We start from the raw sequence: 18,552 nt of genomic DNA, 5'->3' as shown, positions 1-18,552 counted from the left end.
ATCCCTCATGTAATGCAGTTCTGATCGGTCATTCACCAGTCCTGAACACTGTCACTTTCGTGGGGACATGTTTGGATTAGGATCTCTTTAAATTAGGCCAAAATACCTCAAAATGTGTACTTACATTAAAGAGGAAGTAAACCCCAGGGGCGGACTGACAACTTATGGGGCCCCCGAGCAACAGGAGATTATTGGGCCCCCCAGGCAATCAGACATTATGGGGCCACACAGTATACATAAACACACACACACACAGTATACAATCACACAGTATACACAGACATGTTTCTATTGGCTGAGAAGGTACTGGAGAGGTGGGGCAGCTATAATCTCTGGATTTTTAGACCAAAAGGATGTCGGTAAGGGACATTTCAGAGACAGATGTAATACAATCACAGATTTTTACATACTGTCCCTGGTTTTACTGAGGCTGGCAACCCTGATGGGGCCCCCTAGTGGCATGGGGCCCTCAGGCAGTGCCCGAGTGGCCAAATGGTCAGTCCGTCCCTGGTAAACCCTGATGGGTTTTTCTTCCTTTCTTCTTCCCTGCAAAGTAAAGGCATATTGTGGTAGTATGCATTGCATACTAGCTCATTATGTGACACTTACCTGCAAACGAAGCCTGCGCTGTCCCCACTGCAGGCTGCATCAATCTTCTCCCCTCTTCCTTTCAGGGCTGCCTGTGACTGGCCGGAGGGGCATGATGTCACCGGTCACGGCACATGCTCCTGAAGAAACGGCACAGGCAGAAGCTCCTTCCTGACATCATTGGCGCAGTATACAGTAAATATCTCCTAAGCGGCGCACGTTTAGGAGATATTTACAGTACCCATAGGTAAGCCTTATTCTAGGCTTACATATAGGTACAAATTACACAGGAAGGTTAACAACCTCTTTAAATGCTATAAAAAAAAAAATGAAATCTACTGAAGTGTGATTTGTGACTCTTGTCATTGCTTTTTGCCATTTGTCAGAAGCGACAGTCTTGGTATTTTACTACTAATGTGGTAATTATAATGTTTTTTTTTTTTTTTTTTTCATTTTGTGAATGGATGGAAAAGGATGCCCAAAACCCCGCTCCCATGCTCAGTGTGCTTTAAGGAGTTCAGAAGCCTACCAGCCTTGAATGGCCACTTGAGGTCGCATGGTGGGGTAAGAACCAACACGGCCCTCAAACAGGTGACAGCATGCCCTATTCCTTGTGTTTGCTCTCTCCAGCTATCCTCTTCATTGCAACTGGGTTGAAGGACACCTTAACGTGAATCAGACAGCAAAAGTAGAATGCTTGGTCATGCAGCAGATCCCAAATTATATACATTAGTATGTTGACGCTGAATCTAACCTTGAGTGGAGGAATGCCTTCATGATCAGGGAGAGGGGATTGGAGAAGACCTTAAAAATATTTTTTGGCCCCTTAATTTTCTTAGAGTCGGGTATTTGCACACAGTAAAACCACGGGTCTTTCCCTGTCCCTGGAGAGTAACGTTATGTATGGTATATGGTGTGCCGAACTCTGTAGTATGCTGGATTGTTTTGTATAATGTTAAAGAGGAAGTAAACCCTGATGGGTTTACTTCCTCTTTGATTCCCTGCAAAGGTAAAGCATAATGGACTACTATGCATCGCATAGTACTCCATTATGTGTCACTTACCTGACACAGGAGCCAGCGATGTTACCGCTGTCCCCTGTAGTCCGGAGCATCCATCTTCTCGGTGGGTCTCGCTGCTCCGCCGCTGTCAGTCGACGAAGCCGCGATGGCGTCACTCCCGCGCATGTGCACGGGAGCCGCCACTCGTGGCATATCGCCGTAGACAGAGGTGCCTGTCTTTCGGTAAATATCTCCTAAACCGTGCAGGTTTAGGAGATATTTCTTGGACCTACAGGTAAGCCTTAATCTAGGCTTACCTGTAGGTCAAAGTGGTTTGTAAGGGTTTACAGCCACTTTAAGGAATTAGTATCCCAAAGAGGAAGTCTCTAAAATGTAGGAAGCAAGAGAACTCCAAAATAATATCAACAGTACACCATAGAGTTTGTTCCAAAATGAAATCCAATGCATTTCAAGGGCTCAGTTTCAGGTGCCTGGTGGCGTACATACCGTCTCCTCTCCACCACTACAGTCCATGACTGTTTCTCACAGATTCACTATCATTTTACAAGCCCTGATGAAGGGAGGGTGGGTCAATGAGCCCCCGAAACACATTGTCTCTTTATGTGGATTAAACTTTATGATGGACTGTTGACTCTAGTGTGGCTCTCTCATTCTTCCTATGTTCTGTATAGTAACAGAGTTTTAAAGCAAAGCCATACTTTTGTATCACATATCCACTGAAAGAGCAGATCTTGCTATCAGCAGAACACCACAATGTTTGCTACATACTGTGTTTGTATTTTACGAATCACAAAAATGCAGGCAGCAGTGTGTCTTCTATAGTGTGCTCTGCATAACGCTGTAGAGAACACACTGTGATAGGAGGATCTCAATCACATGACTTTGATAGGTCATGTCAGGGCTCTCCTCCTCCAAGCACTTTTCCCCCCCTATTTATTAAAATTAATGAGGACCTTCAGAGTCCCACAACAAGGAAAGTGAAGGGAACATTTGTAATGCTGTTATATAAATGCTCCATTTTAAGGCCATACCACTGCTTTATAAATGGCCCCTTATGTGTTTGTCACCTTTGTTGTGACCATGGCTGCTAGGAGCTGGTATAGATCCACACCTCTAGGCAGTGTCGGGACAAGATCATCTAGCGCCCAGGGTGAAGATGCCAAACTGTAAACAAATCCTCCCCCAGCGCAAATCCTCCTAATCATCCCTTCTAGTGCAAATCCCCCCCTCCTAGCGCAAATCCTCCCTCCTATTTCCCCATGAGCACAAATCCTCCCCCAGCACAAATCCCCCTTCTTAACACAAATCCCCGCCAAAAAATTTCTCATCTCTTCCTAGTACAAAGCACCTCCCCACCAAATCCCCCCTCCTAGCACAAATCCCCCCCCCCCAAATTTCCTCACGAGCACAAATCTTCCCCCAGAACAAATCCACCCCCATTCACAAATCTCCCCCCAAATTTCCCCTCCTAGCGCAAATTCTCATCCCAGCTAGCATGAATCTTCCCCCCAACGCTCTTTCTAACACAAACCCCCCTTCAACAAAAAAATTCCCTTACTAGCACAAATCCCCCAGATTCAGCGCAGCAGATAGCTGTCCTTCTCCCTTGGCTCCTCCTCCACCAGAGTTGAGGAGGAGCCTAGTGCAAGCAAACATTCAACACTTCTGCCTAGGGCCGTTGGGGAGAGATGCTGGCTCCAGCTGAGGGGTATAGAATGGCAGGTGGGGACACCACTGACTATCAGATAGGGACTTTACAGGTTTGCAAACCCTGCACAGTCCCAATCTGACAGTCCCAATGCAGGAGCAATCAGCAGCAGGAGGAGGAGCTGGAGGGCAGAGAGAGCACAGCCTGCACCCCCCCCCCCCCGACTCTCTACTGCTCACCAGATTCGCCTTGTGACATCCTGCACTAAGCTGATTGTGATACCCCACACCAATCTGACAGGAGTAGTGATGCTGCTGTCACTACCCCTGTCAGTTTGTAGAAGCAGGAACTCTCCAAGTGGCGCCCCCCCCCTCCACCTCACATGACACCTGCAACTGGGGCAGCCTCTCCCCCGTCCCGGCCCTGCTTCTAGGTAATTTACGGGTTAATCATATTACATAGTATGCGCTGCTCTCTTCAGTGGACATGCATACACTAGTACTCCCTACCCTATGGAACATTTTGCCTTAAAGTTGGTCTGTTATTTTCATAAACATATTAGTGTACCTCAGAGGTTTGGAGCTTTTGGCACACGTGAAGTTTTTTTCCGTATTTAGTCTAACATGTTTAAGGAACAGATAGATATACTTTGCATAAAAAGATGCCAAAACCACGTATTTTTCAGATAATTGGTCAGTAGAGGCAGCATGAATTTCGGCAGTAAAATGGATCTTTATATTGTCTCCATATTGTCTCCATCTGCTCAGCATCACCATGAACTTGCTTAAAGAGAGATTCACCTTGATAAGTTCACTTGATGGTTTCTTCAACACAGCAGTGAAGGAGTTAATAGCAATGCTTGCTTGCTGTGTGCTTGCTTTATGCTATGTCATTTTAGTTTGTATGTAGACATGTTATATAAAACTACTGGAAGTGTCTTGTTGAACTTGCATGTCCAGGTGTCGCTTTTGTTTGAAAGTATGCATGTCATGTTTCTTGGGAAATTTCGACATTCTTTAATTATATTAAAATGTGGGGCATTTTGAAATATTTCTTGACATCCTGCAACGTGATGACATGGTTTCATTACATTTCATTATTCAGTGTATTTGGTGTAAACTTAGTATATTGCAGTGATTTTGCATATACAGATGATGGTGTTTATCTAAATCAGGGTTCTCCAAACTAATCTAAGTAAAGGGCCAGTTTACTGTCTTTCAGACTTTATGGGGGCTGGACTGTGGCCAGTGGGAGTAGAAAATGCCCCAATATCAGTGCCTCATCATTGGTTTTAATTGAAGGAATAGCACCCCATTGTTGGTATCAATGGGAAGAAAAGTGCCCCGTTGATGGTGTCAGTAAGGGGAATAGTGCCCCATCATTGCTGTCAGTTGGTGGAATAGTGGCCCCAGGACCAGATAAAGGCAAGCAAAGGGCCACATCTGCCCCCCAGGCCACAGTTTGGAAACCAGGTATCTAAATGATTGAGTTTAGGTGTTTCCAGTAAAGAGTGCTGTTAATACTACAGCCTACAAGACATTTTAGATAATTGTGCACTTTACTTTACTTTCTGTACCAGCATGACTGTTTCCCAAAATCAGCTCCATAAAGACATGGTTTGTTGAGTTTGGGGTGGAGAAGCTAGAATGACCCGAACAGAGCCCTGATTTTAACCCTACAGTACACCTTTGGGATAAATCAGAAATGCAAATTATTAGCCAGTTCTTCTCGTCCAATATCAGTACCTGAATTCCCAAATATCTAAATCATTGAGTTTAGATGTTTCGGGTGAAGGGTGCTCTTATGCCGCGTACACACGACCGGATTTTTCAACATCAAAGGTGCGACAGAATGATTCCGGCAGACCATTCGATCGTGTGTGGGCTGCAGCAGACTTTTGATTTGCAAAAATCCGACAGACTTTAGAAATGGAACATGTTTCAAATTTTTCCGCCGGACCCAGTTCCTACCGAGAAATCCGCTCGTGTGTATGCTAGTCCGATGGCCAAAATCCGACGCGAGGGCAGCTATTGGCTACTGGCTATGAACTTCCTTATTCTAGTCCGGTCGTACGTCATCACGTTCGAATCCGTCGGACTTTGGTGTGATTGTGTGTGGCCAAGTCCGTTCATTCGGAAAGTCCGTCAGAACTCCGTCGAAAGTCTGTCGGACCTAGTCCCTCGAAAAGTCCGGTCGTGTGTACGCGCCATTAATGCTACAACAGGCATTAATGCTACAATAGGCATTTTAGATAATTGTGTTCTTCCAACTGTGCCGTAATATGTTGTAGTTTGGGGAAGACTTTTCTTCTGTTACAGCATGACTGTGCCACAAAGCCAGCTCCATAATAACATGATTTGATGGGTTTGGTGTAAAGGAACTAGGATAACTTAAACAGAGCCTCAGCCCTTCTGAACTGAAATGCAGATAGTGAGCTAGTTCTTCTCATCCTAAATTAGTACCTGAATTCACAATTGCTCTTTTGACAGGAGAGGCAAAAGTTCCCACAGACACATCAAAAATTTGGTGCAAAGGCTTTCCAGAAAAGTGGAGTCTCAAGGGCAGGTATAACCCCAAGGAAAAGGGGACAACTCCATATTAAAGCAGACCTTCCATTCCATAAGTCCACTTTGCTTTCAAGCCCCTTGGCACACTAACTCAAATGGCTTTTAAAATCCATTTGTAAGCAAACAGATCTCCCAGAAAAAAAGCACAGGTGACATCACTGTCTCCCCCCTGCCTCCAGGGATCAAAATCCCACCAGAAGGCACTCTTGTAATGGGCTGTAGTGCATTCTTGTGGGATTTCAAGCTCCAAACTCTGCAGGAAGGCATGGTGACCTCACCCATGCCTACATGGACCATTGGAGGCCCCAGGTGAGATAAGTCGTTTTTTTCCCAAGTGATCTGTTTAATCACAAAGCCTTTTGAGTTGGAAGGTGGGGTGGAGGAAGGCGGGATCCTTACAAAAAAGCAGACCATATGTTTGGCATTGAAGGCTCCTTTTAATGTCCCTTGTTATCAGTGGGAAAGTCCACAGTCTTTTGGCCATATAGTGTATGATTACCTCTACATCAGCATGCTTACGATTTACCACTATAGCAGTATTGTGACACCCATTCCTAAAATGCTGCTGCGTGTTTTAGTTTTTATACATTATTTTACTGAAAGAAGTAGCAGAATGAATAATAACACACATTATAATGAGTGTGAGATGTAGACAATCTTTCATACATAGTACACAGAATCTACTTTCTGCAGATCAAGTGATTTAAATGTTTTAAAAGATTCCCACTGTGCAGAAGTTCTGTGGTGAGAAATATAACACTTTTACAGGGATGAATTGGCAAGACAGGAGTAAGGGGTAGACATTGGTTACATTAAATGCACACAAACCTAGTATTTTTGCTTTGGGGTGTGGAGATCTTGGCATCAAGTCCCCAAGAGATGTATGAATTTAAGGAGGTATTCACATATTCATATAGTTTTCGGTGGATTTGCCCTTCATAACTGAAAATCTGAATTTTCACAAGATGAAGATTCCAGAAAGAGACAAAGGGGAGATGAAGATGAGAGGGATAGAGACAGAAATGTGGATGCCAGAGAGGGTGACCACGTCAGGACCTGTACAGTTGACAGAGTTGTGCAGAAAACATGGCTGTGCTCCTGTTTATACATTTGAATGTTGGGAGAATTCCAAATAAAATGCTACGTCTAGAGCAGGGTTTCTCAACTAGGTTTCCTCTAGAGCAGTCATGGCAAACCTTGGCACCTCAGATGTTTTGAAACTACATTTCCTGTGATGCTCAACTTCACTGCAGAGTGCATGAGCATCAGGGGGAAATGTAGTTCCAAAACATCTGGGGTGCCAAGGCTCACCATCACTGCTCTAGAGGTTGTTAGGGGTTCCCTGAAACCTGAGCAATTTCTTCCTTTAAAATAAGTTCCCACTGACACCATTGATCTGTTTAGCTATCTGTAAGGGGGTAATTCTTCCCATTGACCACAGGTGTAACAAGCATTCTTACCACTGACCATCACACTAATGTATTATGAGTTGTAGGTAAAATAATTTTTAGCAGGGGTTCCTTCAGCCTGGGAAGTTATTTCAAGGGTTCCTCTATGTTTGAAAGGTGGAAAAGGGTTGGTTTAGAGCAGGGATATGCAATTAGCGGACCTCCAGCTGTTGCAAAACTACAACTCCCATCGTGCCTCTGCCTCTGGGTGTCATGCTTGTGGCTGTCTGAGTCTTGCTATGCCTCATGGGACTTGTAGTTCTGCAACAGCTGGAGGTCCGCTTATTGCATACCCCTGGTTTAGAGTATGATATAGTTCTTTTATCAATGGCATGAAATGCTCCAATGCTGCTAATATTCTGGGCCTTATGACTCAGAAGTGTCTGAAATAAATAGTCTTATGTCCCACAAGAACCAATCAGATTCTTCCTCTTATTCTCCCATACTGCAATGGAACCTGACTTCCGTAGGTTACAGGTTACAGTTCCTATTTCAGACATGTTTGGTCCTGAGGCCCAGTGGTACTAATGTGATTCTTGCATGAAGGTTTTACTCACAAGGTTGCAGTCGAGGACAGAAGGTGTTCCAGGTTGAACATTTGTAATTATCCATACAGGAGGAAGGGGAGAAGTCGCAGTCTAGCGAGGCGGAGAACCTCACCCCCATCGTTATGCCTGTCTCTGTGCCTGTAAAGCTTGCTACTCCAGAGCCTAATGCACAGCCCATCAGCAAAGCAGAGAAGCTCAAGGGCTGTGCATCCGATGACGAAATGCCCATCCTAACGAGGATGACTTTTACCCCGCCGTCCTCTCCAAAAGTGGTCAGCTCATGCGCCTCTTCTGTGAGTGCTTCCACCTGCCTGCTTCTTTGTGTTGTCTGTTATTTGTGTGACTTTTAGACCTATTTTTGCCATTTAAAGTATGCCTGAAAAAAATGTTACAACTGCCACATCTAAAAATATGACTTGACTTTGCCTGTGAAGACATCGTGTTTAATATTTTGTCATATTCCTTCACAATGTAATGCACTATAGGAATTCGATTTGGGCAAAAGTGACTTTTATTATTCAGACTCTAATAATATTAACACAGCAGCTTTTGCTGCTCAGAGTCCCCCCAAAACATAGTTATTGCCTGTCAATCCTGCCGATAAATCCTTTTTCTTGCACTTCCTTTAACAAGATAACAATGCTGTTCTTTCTGAAGTCAAATCACACAACAGTGTATCACTGTGTGGGCAGGGTAATCTAATGTGGCCATACATGTTTTGATAAATGATCAATTTCTTTTCTGATTGATCTCTCCCAATAGAGACAAGTGATCTGTAGTTGACAACCCAATGGATTGATATGCCACACATAGGGAAGTGGAATTCAATCAATTATTGGAGGATATGGTCGGAAGTAATTGACTGAATCTCTCTTTCTACAATGAACATCCATCAGATAATAAAATTAAAGCGTGTAGGCAAACTGAAAAAAAAGAATATATTCAGTACACCTCTGCAAAGAATGGCCATTTGCCGTGTTTTGTCTCTTTGAAATACCTGTTTATCTGCCATATCAAATCCAGCGAGCTAACTGCCTGTAGTGAGCGGACAGCACAATTCCTCTACTGCTCTCAAATTCCAAGTAGTGTTGTCAACCTTGCTTGGTTTTCCCCTGATGGACTACACATATCTCCCCATCTAGTCCTCTCTATAATATATGAATTGTTCTGTAGTCCAGCAGGGTAGAACTCAGCCAGGGCTGATTCACTGCTCTGAATTTTAGTGCAGCAGATGTAGCATTGAATAGCTTGTAAAGTCGGCCCATTATTGAACTTTTCCAGCTCTAGCTGCCCTTATGTAATATAATGTCTGAAGGAAGAACTACCAATCAGGTTTTCTCATTTATATTCTCATCTGCAAAGATGTTAAAAAAATATGAGTTTTAGAATTTGATTGGTTGCTGTGTACAACATACTGTAAATGGTTCTTCCTTGGGAAATTTCCATAATGCCTACAGTTCTTCAGAAGCTGATTCCTCAGCTACCAAATCATTCTCTATACACTGATGGACATTCATGAGGGAAATGGCATTTAAGGTATAAAAATGAAGCCTCATCTTGTAAATGTTGTAAACTCATATTTAGGAAACGATCAGAATACATCATCAGTCTGATACGAAATTGAGTAAACCAGAAGACCACACCAAACCTCACCAGGAAAGAAGAAAGTATCGCCATAGGCCTGAGCCTCTCTTCATACCACCTCCTTCCTTCAATGTGAATGCGTCTCACTCAGGAGCAACATTATACCAGAGCCAGCTCCGCTCTCCACGCATTATTGGAGAGACACTGCTGGGACCCCACGAGCTGCCCACCTACACGCCGCCTCCAATGCTCAGCCCAGTGCGCCAAGGTTCAGGACTCTTCAGTAGCGTCATCACAGCTGCGCATAATGCCCACCTCCCTCTCACACCTCTGACGCCCACTCCAAGAGTGCTGCTTTGTCGCTCCAGTAAGTATTCTGTTTTTTTTATTGTGAAATAAAATGGTTTTCCACTTGAATCTATAGGAAGGTCATTCCTTCAGACCCTTTCTATATAGCTAAAAAAGGAAAGCAAGAGGAATTTTCACCACTTCTACTTGTAACGGAGACACTATCTAGAAACCCTAATGGAAAACTCCAGGAATAGGATTACTTTAAAGATCTATTTTGGGCCATTTTGGCTTAAACTAAACACCTTTGTGTGGCCAATGTTGAAACTGGATAATTTGTTTTAGCCAAGCAGACCCTAAGGCTGGATTCACACCTATGCATTTTTAGTGCTTTTTGCATTTTGCAGATTTGCACTACAGTCCATTTAACATGGCTTCCTATGTAACACATTCTGTAGTACAAAATCTGCAAAAAGCACAAAAAATGCATAGGTGTGAATCAGCCCTCAGCAAGTGTTTAAAGTAATTTCATTCCATGAGGTCCAGAGAAGGATGTTTGCTCTCTGTGTGGAAGCAGTGGTCTCTCTGCAGGGGTCTGACACACCCCCTGCTGAGTCAGCTCTCCAATCTGCACGAAGCATGAGCTTTGCAGATTGCAGAACGATTCATTTGACTAAGCAAGGGGCACCAATAAAGGAAGAAAGAAACTCCTGAAAGATGCACATCACACAAAACCTTTAAGTAAGAAGTAGGAGCAGTCTCAGCCTTGACTCCATCTAGGCCACGCACCTCAATGCATTTCGCAGGGCAAACCGTGATGGGGGCGTGGCCTGGATGGAGTCTAGGCTGAAGCTGCTCCTACTCCTTACATAGGGGTTTTGTGTGATGTTCGGCTTTTGGGACTTTATTTCTTCCCTTAATTGATATTTATGTAGCATTGCCTTTGAATATTTTTATCTTATGGATATGTCATAGTACACGAGAAAAAATGCGTTGCACTGTTAATTTCCACTTGTATCCCTAGCCTTACTTTCTGGCCAGAGGGATATTTAAAGGAACTTGTGGAAAGTCTATCCAAATATGTGTGAGGAGATACGTGTGCTATCAAGGGTTTGGTTTCTCTACATGGAGGAATATAGAAGGAGACACTGTGGTTACATTGAGTTATTGGAGGGGAAATGGGGGGACCCTCTGGTTTTAATACTTTTAGCAGGTGACCCAGAATAAGTACGGTATACATTAACTAGCCAACTTTTCTGATCTGCTTACTTGTTCCGGGTCAGTGACTCAGAATGTGTCAAAACTGGAGACTGCCTTTTCAAAAGCAGGTCAGAAGGGACATACCCCATATACCCCTTATGACAGGTTTGCTTTAAAGTATTAGCAACAGGAAACATTGCCATAAAAGGTTATTGAGAAAGCCAATTGGCTGGCTCAGAAAACCCTTGGAGCGCTGTAACCTTACCAGCCAACTATCCAGCCTAGCAATATAGTTAACGTTGATGTTGCAGGTCCTGAAAGAATGATAGTGGTCATGGTGACTCTTATCTTGTTAAGTAGCCCAGTGCTCCTACAACCTGACCCCAATTACTGAGAAGGCTTGGGAGCTGTAGTTGATATTGAAATGTGTTGACAATGAAATGTGTTGTCCATTGATGTCATCGTCTGTGTATAATGATATGTTTGTCCATCAGATAGCATTGATGGAACTGGTTCGATTGTAACACCTGGGCCTGGAGAACACACTGTTGATGTTGAACCGTAAGAAATACTATTATACTTTTATGTGTCTATATATTACATCTAATAATCAAATCTGCTAGTTTACTTGCTGCCTGTATGCAGTAGAAGCAGATGCAATATGATGACTGCAGCCTGCAATTAAAATGTTCATACCTTTGTATGAGCATAGGAGCAAAACCAACTAGGATAATACTCATTACTATGTTGATTATTTCACTGCCCAATTTACAATTTCATATTTTGCAGAAATGATTATTGTTTTACAGTATTTTTTTGCATCCACAAAGAAAGATAGAAGAGTTACAGTACAATACAAGACAGAAGAGTTAGGAGGGCCATACTCTTCAGAATTTGCAATCTAAAAGGGACTGGCAAGTAATACATAAGGTAGCAACTGGGGGGGGGGGGGGTGGGGGGGGGTAAGTTGATGGAGAAAATGCCCATAGAGAACTAAGAAAGCTAAAATGGCCCAACCATGGCTTTACCATTGCACCTATGGGGGGCTGTTAACGTTGGAGGTCAGTAGGTGGGCTCCCAATCATAGGACTACTGTGATTGACTGTCACAGCAGTCTTCCGGTCAGAAGCCTGTCCTACCGGCTCCATATCATAAACAGTGACCAGAAGCTGTGGGCGAGAGCTTGGTCTCAGTGGTGGGGGCATCGAGTGAGCACACCCCTAGCACAGAAGAGCAATGCTAGCTGTCTGCATATATGTGGCATCAAGGCATTAAAGCTCACCACCATGCTGCCACATATATTGTCCCATCATTGGTGTCAGTGGATGGAAAAGTGCCACATCGTTGGTGTCAATGGGAGGAATAGTGCCCCATTGTTGGTGTCAGTGGATAGAATGGTGTCACGTCATTGGTGTCAATGGAAGGGCCGGATAAAAGAAAGCAAAGGGCCACATCTGGCCCCTGGGCCACAGTTTGGAGACCACTGCTCTAATGGATAGGGAAGAAAAAGTGTTGAGGGGAGGAGGAAGTTTGTCACATGGCTTGGACAGCTCATATGACATGGTTGTCCTCCTATCTAGGAATGCTCTCTGCAGCTTCGATCTGAGAATATACTGCCAGACATCAGTGGTTCCCCACCATCTTCTTCATTATTTAGGTAGAATGTAGATGCAGCTGTGGAACAATTAGAGTGATTTCCTATAGAGAGTGATAACTGCTCTTCCTTCTAAATAGAAGCCTAAGGGTGGGTTGCTATGCCCTGTAAACTCAGCAGGTTCTGTTTTATTGCCTATCCTTTCAGGCTGGGTTCACATATATGCAAATTGTATGCAGATTTCCCCAGCATCCAATACACATTACAGACGAGTGTCACTGGCCCTCAATGGAGCCGGTTCACACATGTCTGGGGTGACCGCGGTCCACATTCACAAATGGTCCTGTGTGTCTTTTGGTCTGATTCAGGTGCAAATTCAGGCAAAAACTCGGACCCGATTTGCACCTGAACTGGTCACAGGGATGCATCAGACCCCACGCTAGGAACCGCGGCTGGACATATGTGAACCCAGCCTCACAATAAAACTTATTTCAAGGCTTTACAAAGGGGAAGCAATCTAATGTCTTACATGGAGTTATTTGTTATATTTTAAGGAGGATTAATATTGGACCAAGATTCCAGGCAGCGATCCCACATCTCCAGTGTCGGCCATCACTGAAGAAGGAGATGCACAATGCCACTCTGGTGTGGAAGCCTTTGCCAGATCTAGAGAAGGAGGAGGCACAGCAAAAAGGTTAGAGCCTTAACGATTTAGGAAAGTTCCTGAAGGATGCATACTCCTGCAACTTATTTTGCTATTAACATGTAACAATATCAGAACAACGTGGCAAAAATAACAGAAGATGAAGAACCCCCCAAAAAAAACAACATACATTTTTTTTACAATACCTGTTATGGTGTTGCTGCCTCTTTAAAAAATTGCACACTTTAAACAATGTCTGAGAAACTCAAAGCTGTGCTTGTGGTGATCACTTCCCAAGTGCAGTATATCTCACTCACCAGAAATAATTGGCTCACTTAAAAAATGATTGTCGGAAATCACTTTGTTACGGTGGTTTGCTCCCAGCATTCAAGCGATCCTCCTGCTACATGTATTGATGTCACTTTAAATGCTCTCTATTCGGCAATTACCCATAAAAAGGGAAGAACTCGTAATAGCGCAGTACTGAAAACTATTTTCTGATATGAGGCAATTACTTCTGGTGAGTGAGATACACTGCAGTTGGGGAGTGCTCACCACAAGTACAACACAGTGGAAGATATTTTAAGGATAACTTGTGGACACTAAGGGGTTCGTTTAATAAAGGAAAATAGACTTTAGTTGCCCTCTGCAAGGGCAGTTGCACCAGAGCTTAGTAAATGAGGTTAGGCTTCACTTTGCAAACAGTACCCAATCACGAGCAAGGAAAATAAAAATAAACAGCATTTTTTCTTGCACATAATTGGATGGTGGAAGTCAGCAGAGCTTCTGCTCATTTACTAACATCTGGAGCAACTGCAACCCCTAATGTATAAGTGTAGCGCCTCCTATGTTCTGTTTCTTTGAGTTTTTTTCAGGCATTATTTAAATATGAGTACATTCTGCAAAGATATTTAACCTGTGCAGTGAAAAATGTGACTGGATTAGGTGTATGCCATAATCCCTACTGCCAACATTGAGGGTGATGTGCTGTCCATCAATGATTCCTTTGCTTCCACTCACCTTAGAACGATCATAGATAACTGAAGATCTCTGTTGTCAGGAACTAGGTTCTGAGGCTAATGCATAACTCTCAACTTTTTGAGATGGGAATGAGGGACACCTATCAGCAAAAGTATGCAGGCACAGGACACACCCCCTGCCACTCCCCCTTGAAGGAGAATTGTACGAAAAAACAAGATTGGTTAAACCCACAAGTGCTTTTTTTACCACTACTATTCCTTCATATTGGCTTTTGGAATTTACAAATGCAGCAATTTAGAAATCAGATGAAAGGTTTAGCTCTGGGAAACACTTTTTGATAGATAAAAAGTGCATTTTATATACATCTATATGGATCAGACCAAAATGAGGGACACATGAGGAGGAATGAGGGGGACAGGGGGACATTGCTCCAAATCAGGCACAGTCCCTCGAAATCAGGGACAGTTGGTAGGTATGGCTAATGCATGCACAATAACATTACTAAGTCCAGGACGGAGTCATCACACTGCACCCATGACACCTTCTTTACTATACTGAGGCCTCTATGAATAAAGATAGACTTTGAATATTGAGGAAAAGTTTAATTCCCCATTCTTGACCACAATTTGCTGGCTAATATGTCTGTTTAAGTGCATTTATTTATTACACCAAAATTTTAAGAGTCTAATATAATGTTAATTCACTTTTAGTATCATAATATTACCCAGTGCACAAGCTATCTAATTAATTTGTGTGCATCATAATTCTCTGATATGGGACTTACTCTTGTGCAAGGTTGGGGTAATGCTGATATAAGCATGCTCTCAGTTTACTAATTTCTAGATACACTATATTGTATTGGGTATTGGGATGCCTGCCTTTACACACACATGAACTTTATTAGCATCCCAGTCTTAGTCTGTAGGGTTCAGTATTGAGTTGGCCCACCCTTTGCAGCTATAACAGCTTCAACTCTTCTGGAAAGGCTGCGTGGAAGGTTTGGGAGTGTGTCTATGGGAATGTTTGACCATTCTTCCAGAAGTGCATTTTGTGAGGCCAGGCACTTATGTTGGACAAGAAGGCCTGACTCGCAGTCTCCACTCTAATTCATTCTAAATGTGTTCTATCAGGTTGAGGTCAGGACTCTGTGCAGGCCAGTCAAGTTCCTCAACCCCAAACTCGCTCATCCATATCTTTATGGACCTTGCTTTGTGCACAGTCATGTTAGAGCAGGAAGGGGCCATCCCCAAACTGTTCCCACAAAGTTTGGAGCAAGAAATTGTCCAAAATATCTTGGTATTCTCATACCTTAAGAGTTCCCTTCACTGACACTAAGGGGCCAATGCTTGAAAAATAACCCCACACCATAATCCCCCCTCCACCAAATGATTTGAACCAGTGCACAAAGCAAGATCCATAAAGACATGGATGAGCGAGTTTGGGGTAGAGGAACTTGACTGGCCTGACCTCAACCCGATAGAACACCTTTGGGGTGAATTAGAGCATAGACTACAAGCCAAGCCTTTTCGTCCACATCAGTGCCTGACCTCACAAATACGCTTCTGGAAGAATGGTCAAACATTCCCATAGACACACTTCTAAACCTTGTGGACAACCTTCCCAGAAGAGTTGAAGCTGTTATAGATGCAAAGGGTGGGCCAACTCAATATTAAACCCTACGGACTAAGACTGGGATGCCAATAAAGTTAATTTGCATGTAAAGGCAGAGGTGTCCCAATACTTATGACAATATAGTGTATGAACTCATACAGTGCCTTGCGAAAGTATTCGGCCCCCTTGAACTTTTCAACCTTTTGCCACATTTCAGGCTTCAAACATAAAGATATAAAATTTAAATTTTTTTGTGAAGAATCACCAACAAGTGGAACACAATTGTGAAGTGGAATGAAATCTATTGGATAATTTAAACTTTTTTAGCAAATAAAAAACTGAAAAGTGGTGCGTGCAAAATTATTCGGCCCCTTTACTTTCAGTGCAGCAAACTCACTCCAGAAGTTCAGCGAGGATCTCTGAATGATCCAATGTTGTCCTAAATGACTGATGGTGATAAATAGAATCCACCTGTGTGTAATCAAGTCTCTGTATAAATGCACCTGCTCTGTGATAGTCTCAGGGTTCTGTTGAAAGCGCAGAGAGCATCATGAAGACCAAGGAACACACCAGGCAGGTCCGTAATACTGTTGTGGAGAAGTTTAAAGCCGGATTTGGATACAAAAAGATTTCCCAAGCTTTAAACATCCCAAGGAGCACTGTGCAAGCGATCATTTTGAAATGGAAGGAGTATCAGACCACTGCAAATCTACCAAGACCTGGCCGTCCCTCTAAACTTTCAGCTCAGACAAGGAGAAGACTGATCAGAGATGCAGCCAAGAGGCCCATGATCACTCTGGATGAACTGCAGAGAACTACAGCTGAGGTGGGAGAGTCTGTCCATAGGACAACAATCAGTCGTACACTGCACAAATCTGGCCTTTATGGAAGAGTGGCAAGAAGAAAGCCATTTCTCAAAGATATCCATAAAAAGTCTCGTCTAAAGTTTGCCACAAGCCACCTGGGAGACACACCAAACATGTGGAAGAAGGTGCTCTGGTCAGATGAAACCAAAATCAAACTTTTTGCCCACAATGCAAAACGATATGTTTGACGTAAAAGCAACACAGCTCATCACCCTCAACACACCATCCCCACTGTCAAACATGGTGGTGGCAGCATCATGGTTTGGGCCTGCTTTTCTTCAGCAGGGACAGGGAAGATGGCTAAAATTGAGGCGAAGATGGATGAAGCCAAATACAGGACCATTCTGGATGAAAACCTGTGGGGGTCTGCAAAAGACCTGAAACTGGGACGGAGATTTATCTTCCAACAAGACAATGATCCCAAACATACAGCAAAATCTACAAAGGAATGGTTCACAAATAAACGTATCCAGGTGTTAGAATGGCCAAGTCAAAGTCCAGACCTGAATCCAATCGAGAATCTGTGGAAAGAGCTGAAAACTGCTGTTCACAAACGCTCTCCATCCAACCTCACTGAGCTCGAGCTGTTTTGCAAGGAAGAATGGGCAAGAATTTCAGTCTCTCGATGTGCAAAACTGATAGAGACATACCCCAAGCGACTTGCAGCTGTAATCGCAGCAAAAGGTGGCTCTACAAAGTATTAATGCAAGGGGGCCGAATAATTTTGCACGCCCCACTTTTCATTTTTTTATTAGTTAAAAAAGTTTCAAAAATCCAATAGATTTCGTTCCACTTCACAATTGTGTCCCACTTGTTGGTGATTCTTCACAAAAAATAAACATTTTATATCTTTATGTTTGAAGCCTGAAATGTGGCAAAAGGTTGAAAAGTTCAAGGGGGGCGAATACTTTCGCAAGGCACTGTATACCGTTTTAGAGCAGGATCTGCATGGATCTCTTTGGTGGTTTCCATGTATATTGGGCAATGTATGTAACTGAGGCCACTTTTTGTTATGACTTTGTTTACTGGCAGTACTGAGCAGTGGGGGTTCATTTTGTGTGGCCGGCACCTCCCTTGTGCATGTTTGCTGGTTTTTAATGCTGTTATTTTTAGATATGTTGCAATGTCCGTACTTTACTAAATTAGAGTGAGATTCACACTTCAAGAGGTTCCTTTATAGCAATGTATAACTTCCACAAATGTCATTAGCGTTAGCAGCTAGACTGGCCTTACCCATCTTCTTCGTCAACCCATTACTACTCTCTGCTTCAAGAATCCCTCGCCATGCCCCTGCAGTGACACGTTTATTTTCATAGTTGGCCAGGTTAGTATATTTTGTTATATGAAAAAATTCTAAGTACTTAAATAGGTTAGCAGGAATCTGTCACGAGGGAATTATGGAGGCCAACATTAAGTCCCCTGGCTGTATGATAATGGTTGGACTTTAATATTTCCTGCCTTGGAATAAGCTTGAAGATCGGGAATTCTAATGTCCCTCTGAGCTTCGTTTCCATCATGCAGTAGGAGGTCAACAGTGGCTTCCCCTCTATTTCTTGTGTAACAAGTAAACTTGAAGCAACACTCCTGTCTGTTTATTGGATGGAATTCGTTTCTTGTACGTTACGCTGATCTTTGATGGAATGTGTGTCTTTTTGTATAGTGGAGGTGTTCCTGAGCATGTCCTGCTCCAGTGTACTGCCAGGCGGAGGAACCAATTTGGAGTATGCTCTGCATTCCCTCTTTGACACCAATGGGAACATCATGGTAAGAACGTTCTTTTACCTTCCACTGTTTATAAGTGGAGTTAAAAAATAAAAAATGTGCCTATCATGTTATCCAGATCCTTCAAGCCCCCCCTAGAGGGCAGTCTACAGTAAAGGTGCAACTCCTATGGTTGATATAATGAACCTGAACAACCTACAAGACACAAATGAATGCAACACCATAATCATTAATACATTATT

At 43.2% G+C, this 18,552-nt stretch overlaps 1 protein-coding gene across 2 annotated transcripts in view; it reads left to right on the top strand.

The window, feature by feature from the left end:
- TRERF1 (transcriptional regulating factor 1) overlaps nt 1-18,552 on the top strand; it is a 231,931-nt gene that overhangs the window by 146,476 nt on the left and 66,903 nt on the right. The window contains exons 4-9 of one of the 2 annotated variants that reach the window (XM_077485708.1): nt 1,062-1,179; nt 7,890-8,114; nt 9,406-9,772; nt 11,388-11,454; nt 13,042-13,181; nt 18,249-18,352. In XM_077485708.1, coding sequence (XP_077341834.1) covers nt 1,062-1,179; nt 7,890-8,114; nt 9,406-9,772; nt 11,388-11,454; nt 13,042-13,181; nt 18,249-18,352 — 1,021 coding nt within the window. The remainder of the gene's footprint in view (nt 1-1,061; nt 1,180-7,889; nt 8,115-9,405; nt 9,773-11,387; nt 11,455-13,041; nt 13,182-18,248; nt 18,353-18,552) is intronic. The other variant, XM_077485709.1, reaches the window with a different exon arrangement.

The sequence above is a fragment of the Lithobates pipiens genome, unplaced genomic scaffold (genome assembly GCF_037356315.1).
Source record: "Lithobates pipiens isolate NorthernLeopardFrog02 unplaced genomic scaffold, aLitPip1_a1.2 Scaffold_18, whole genome shotgun sequence".
Classification (NCBI taxonomy): Eukaryota; Metazoa; Chordata; class Amphibia; order Anura; family Ranidae; genus Lithobates; species Lithobates pipiens.
Note: the sequence above shows the minus strand (reverse complement) of the source record. Positions and strands in the feature narration are given on the sequence as shown.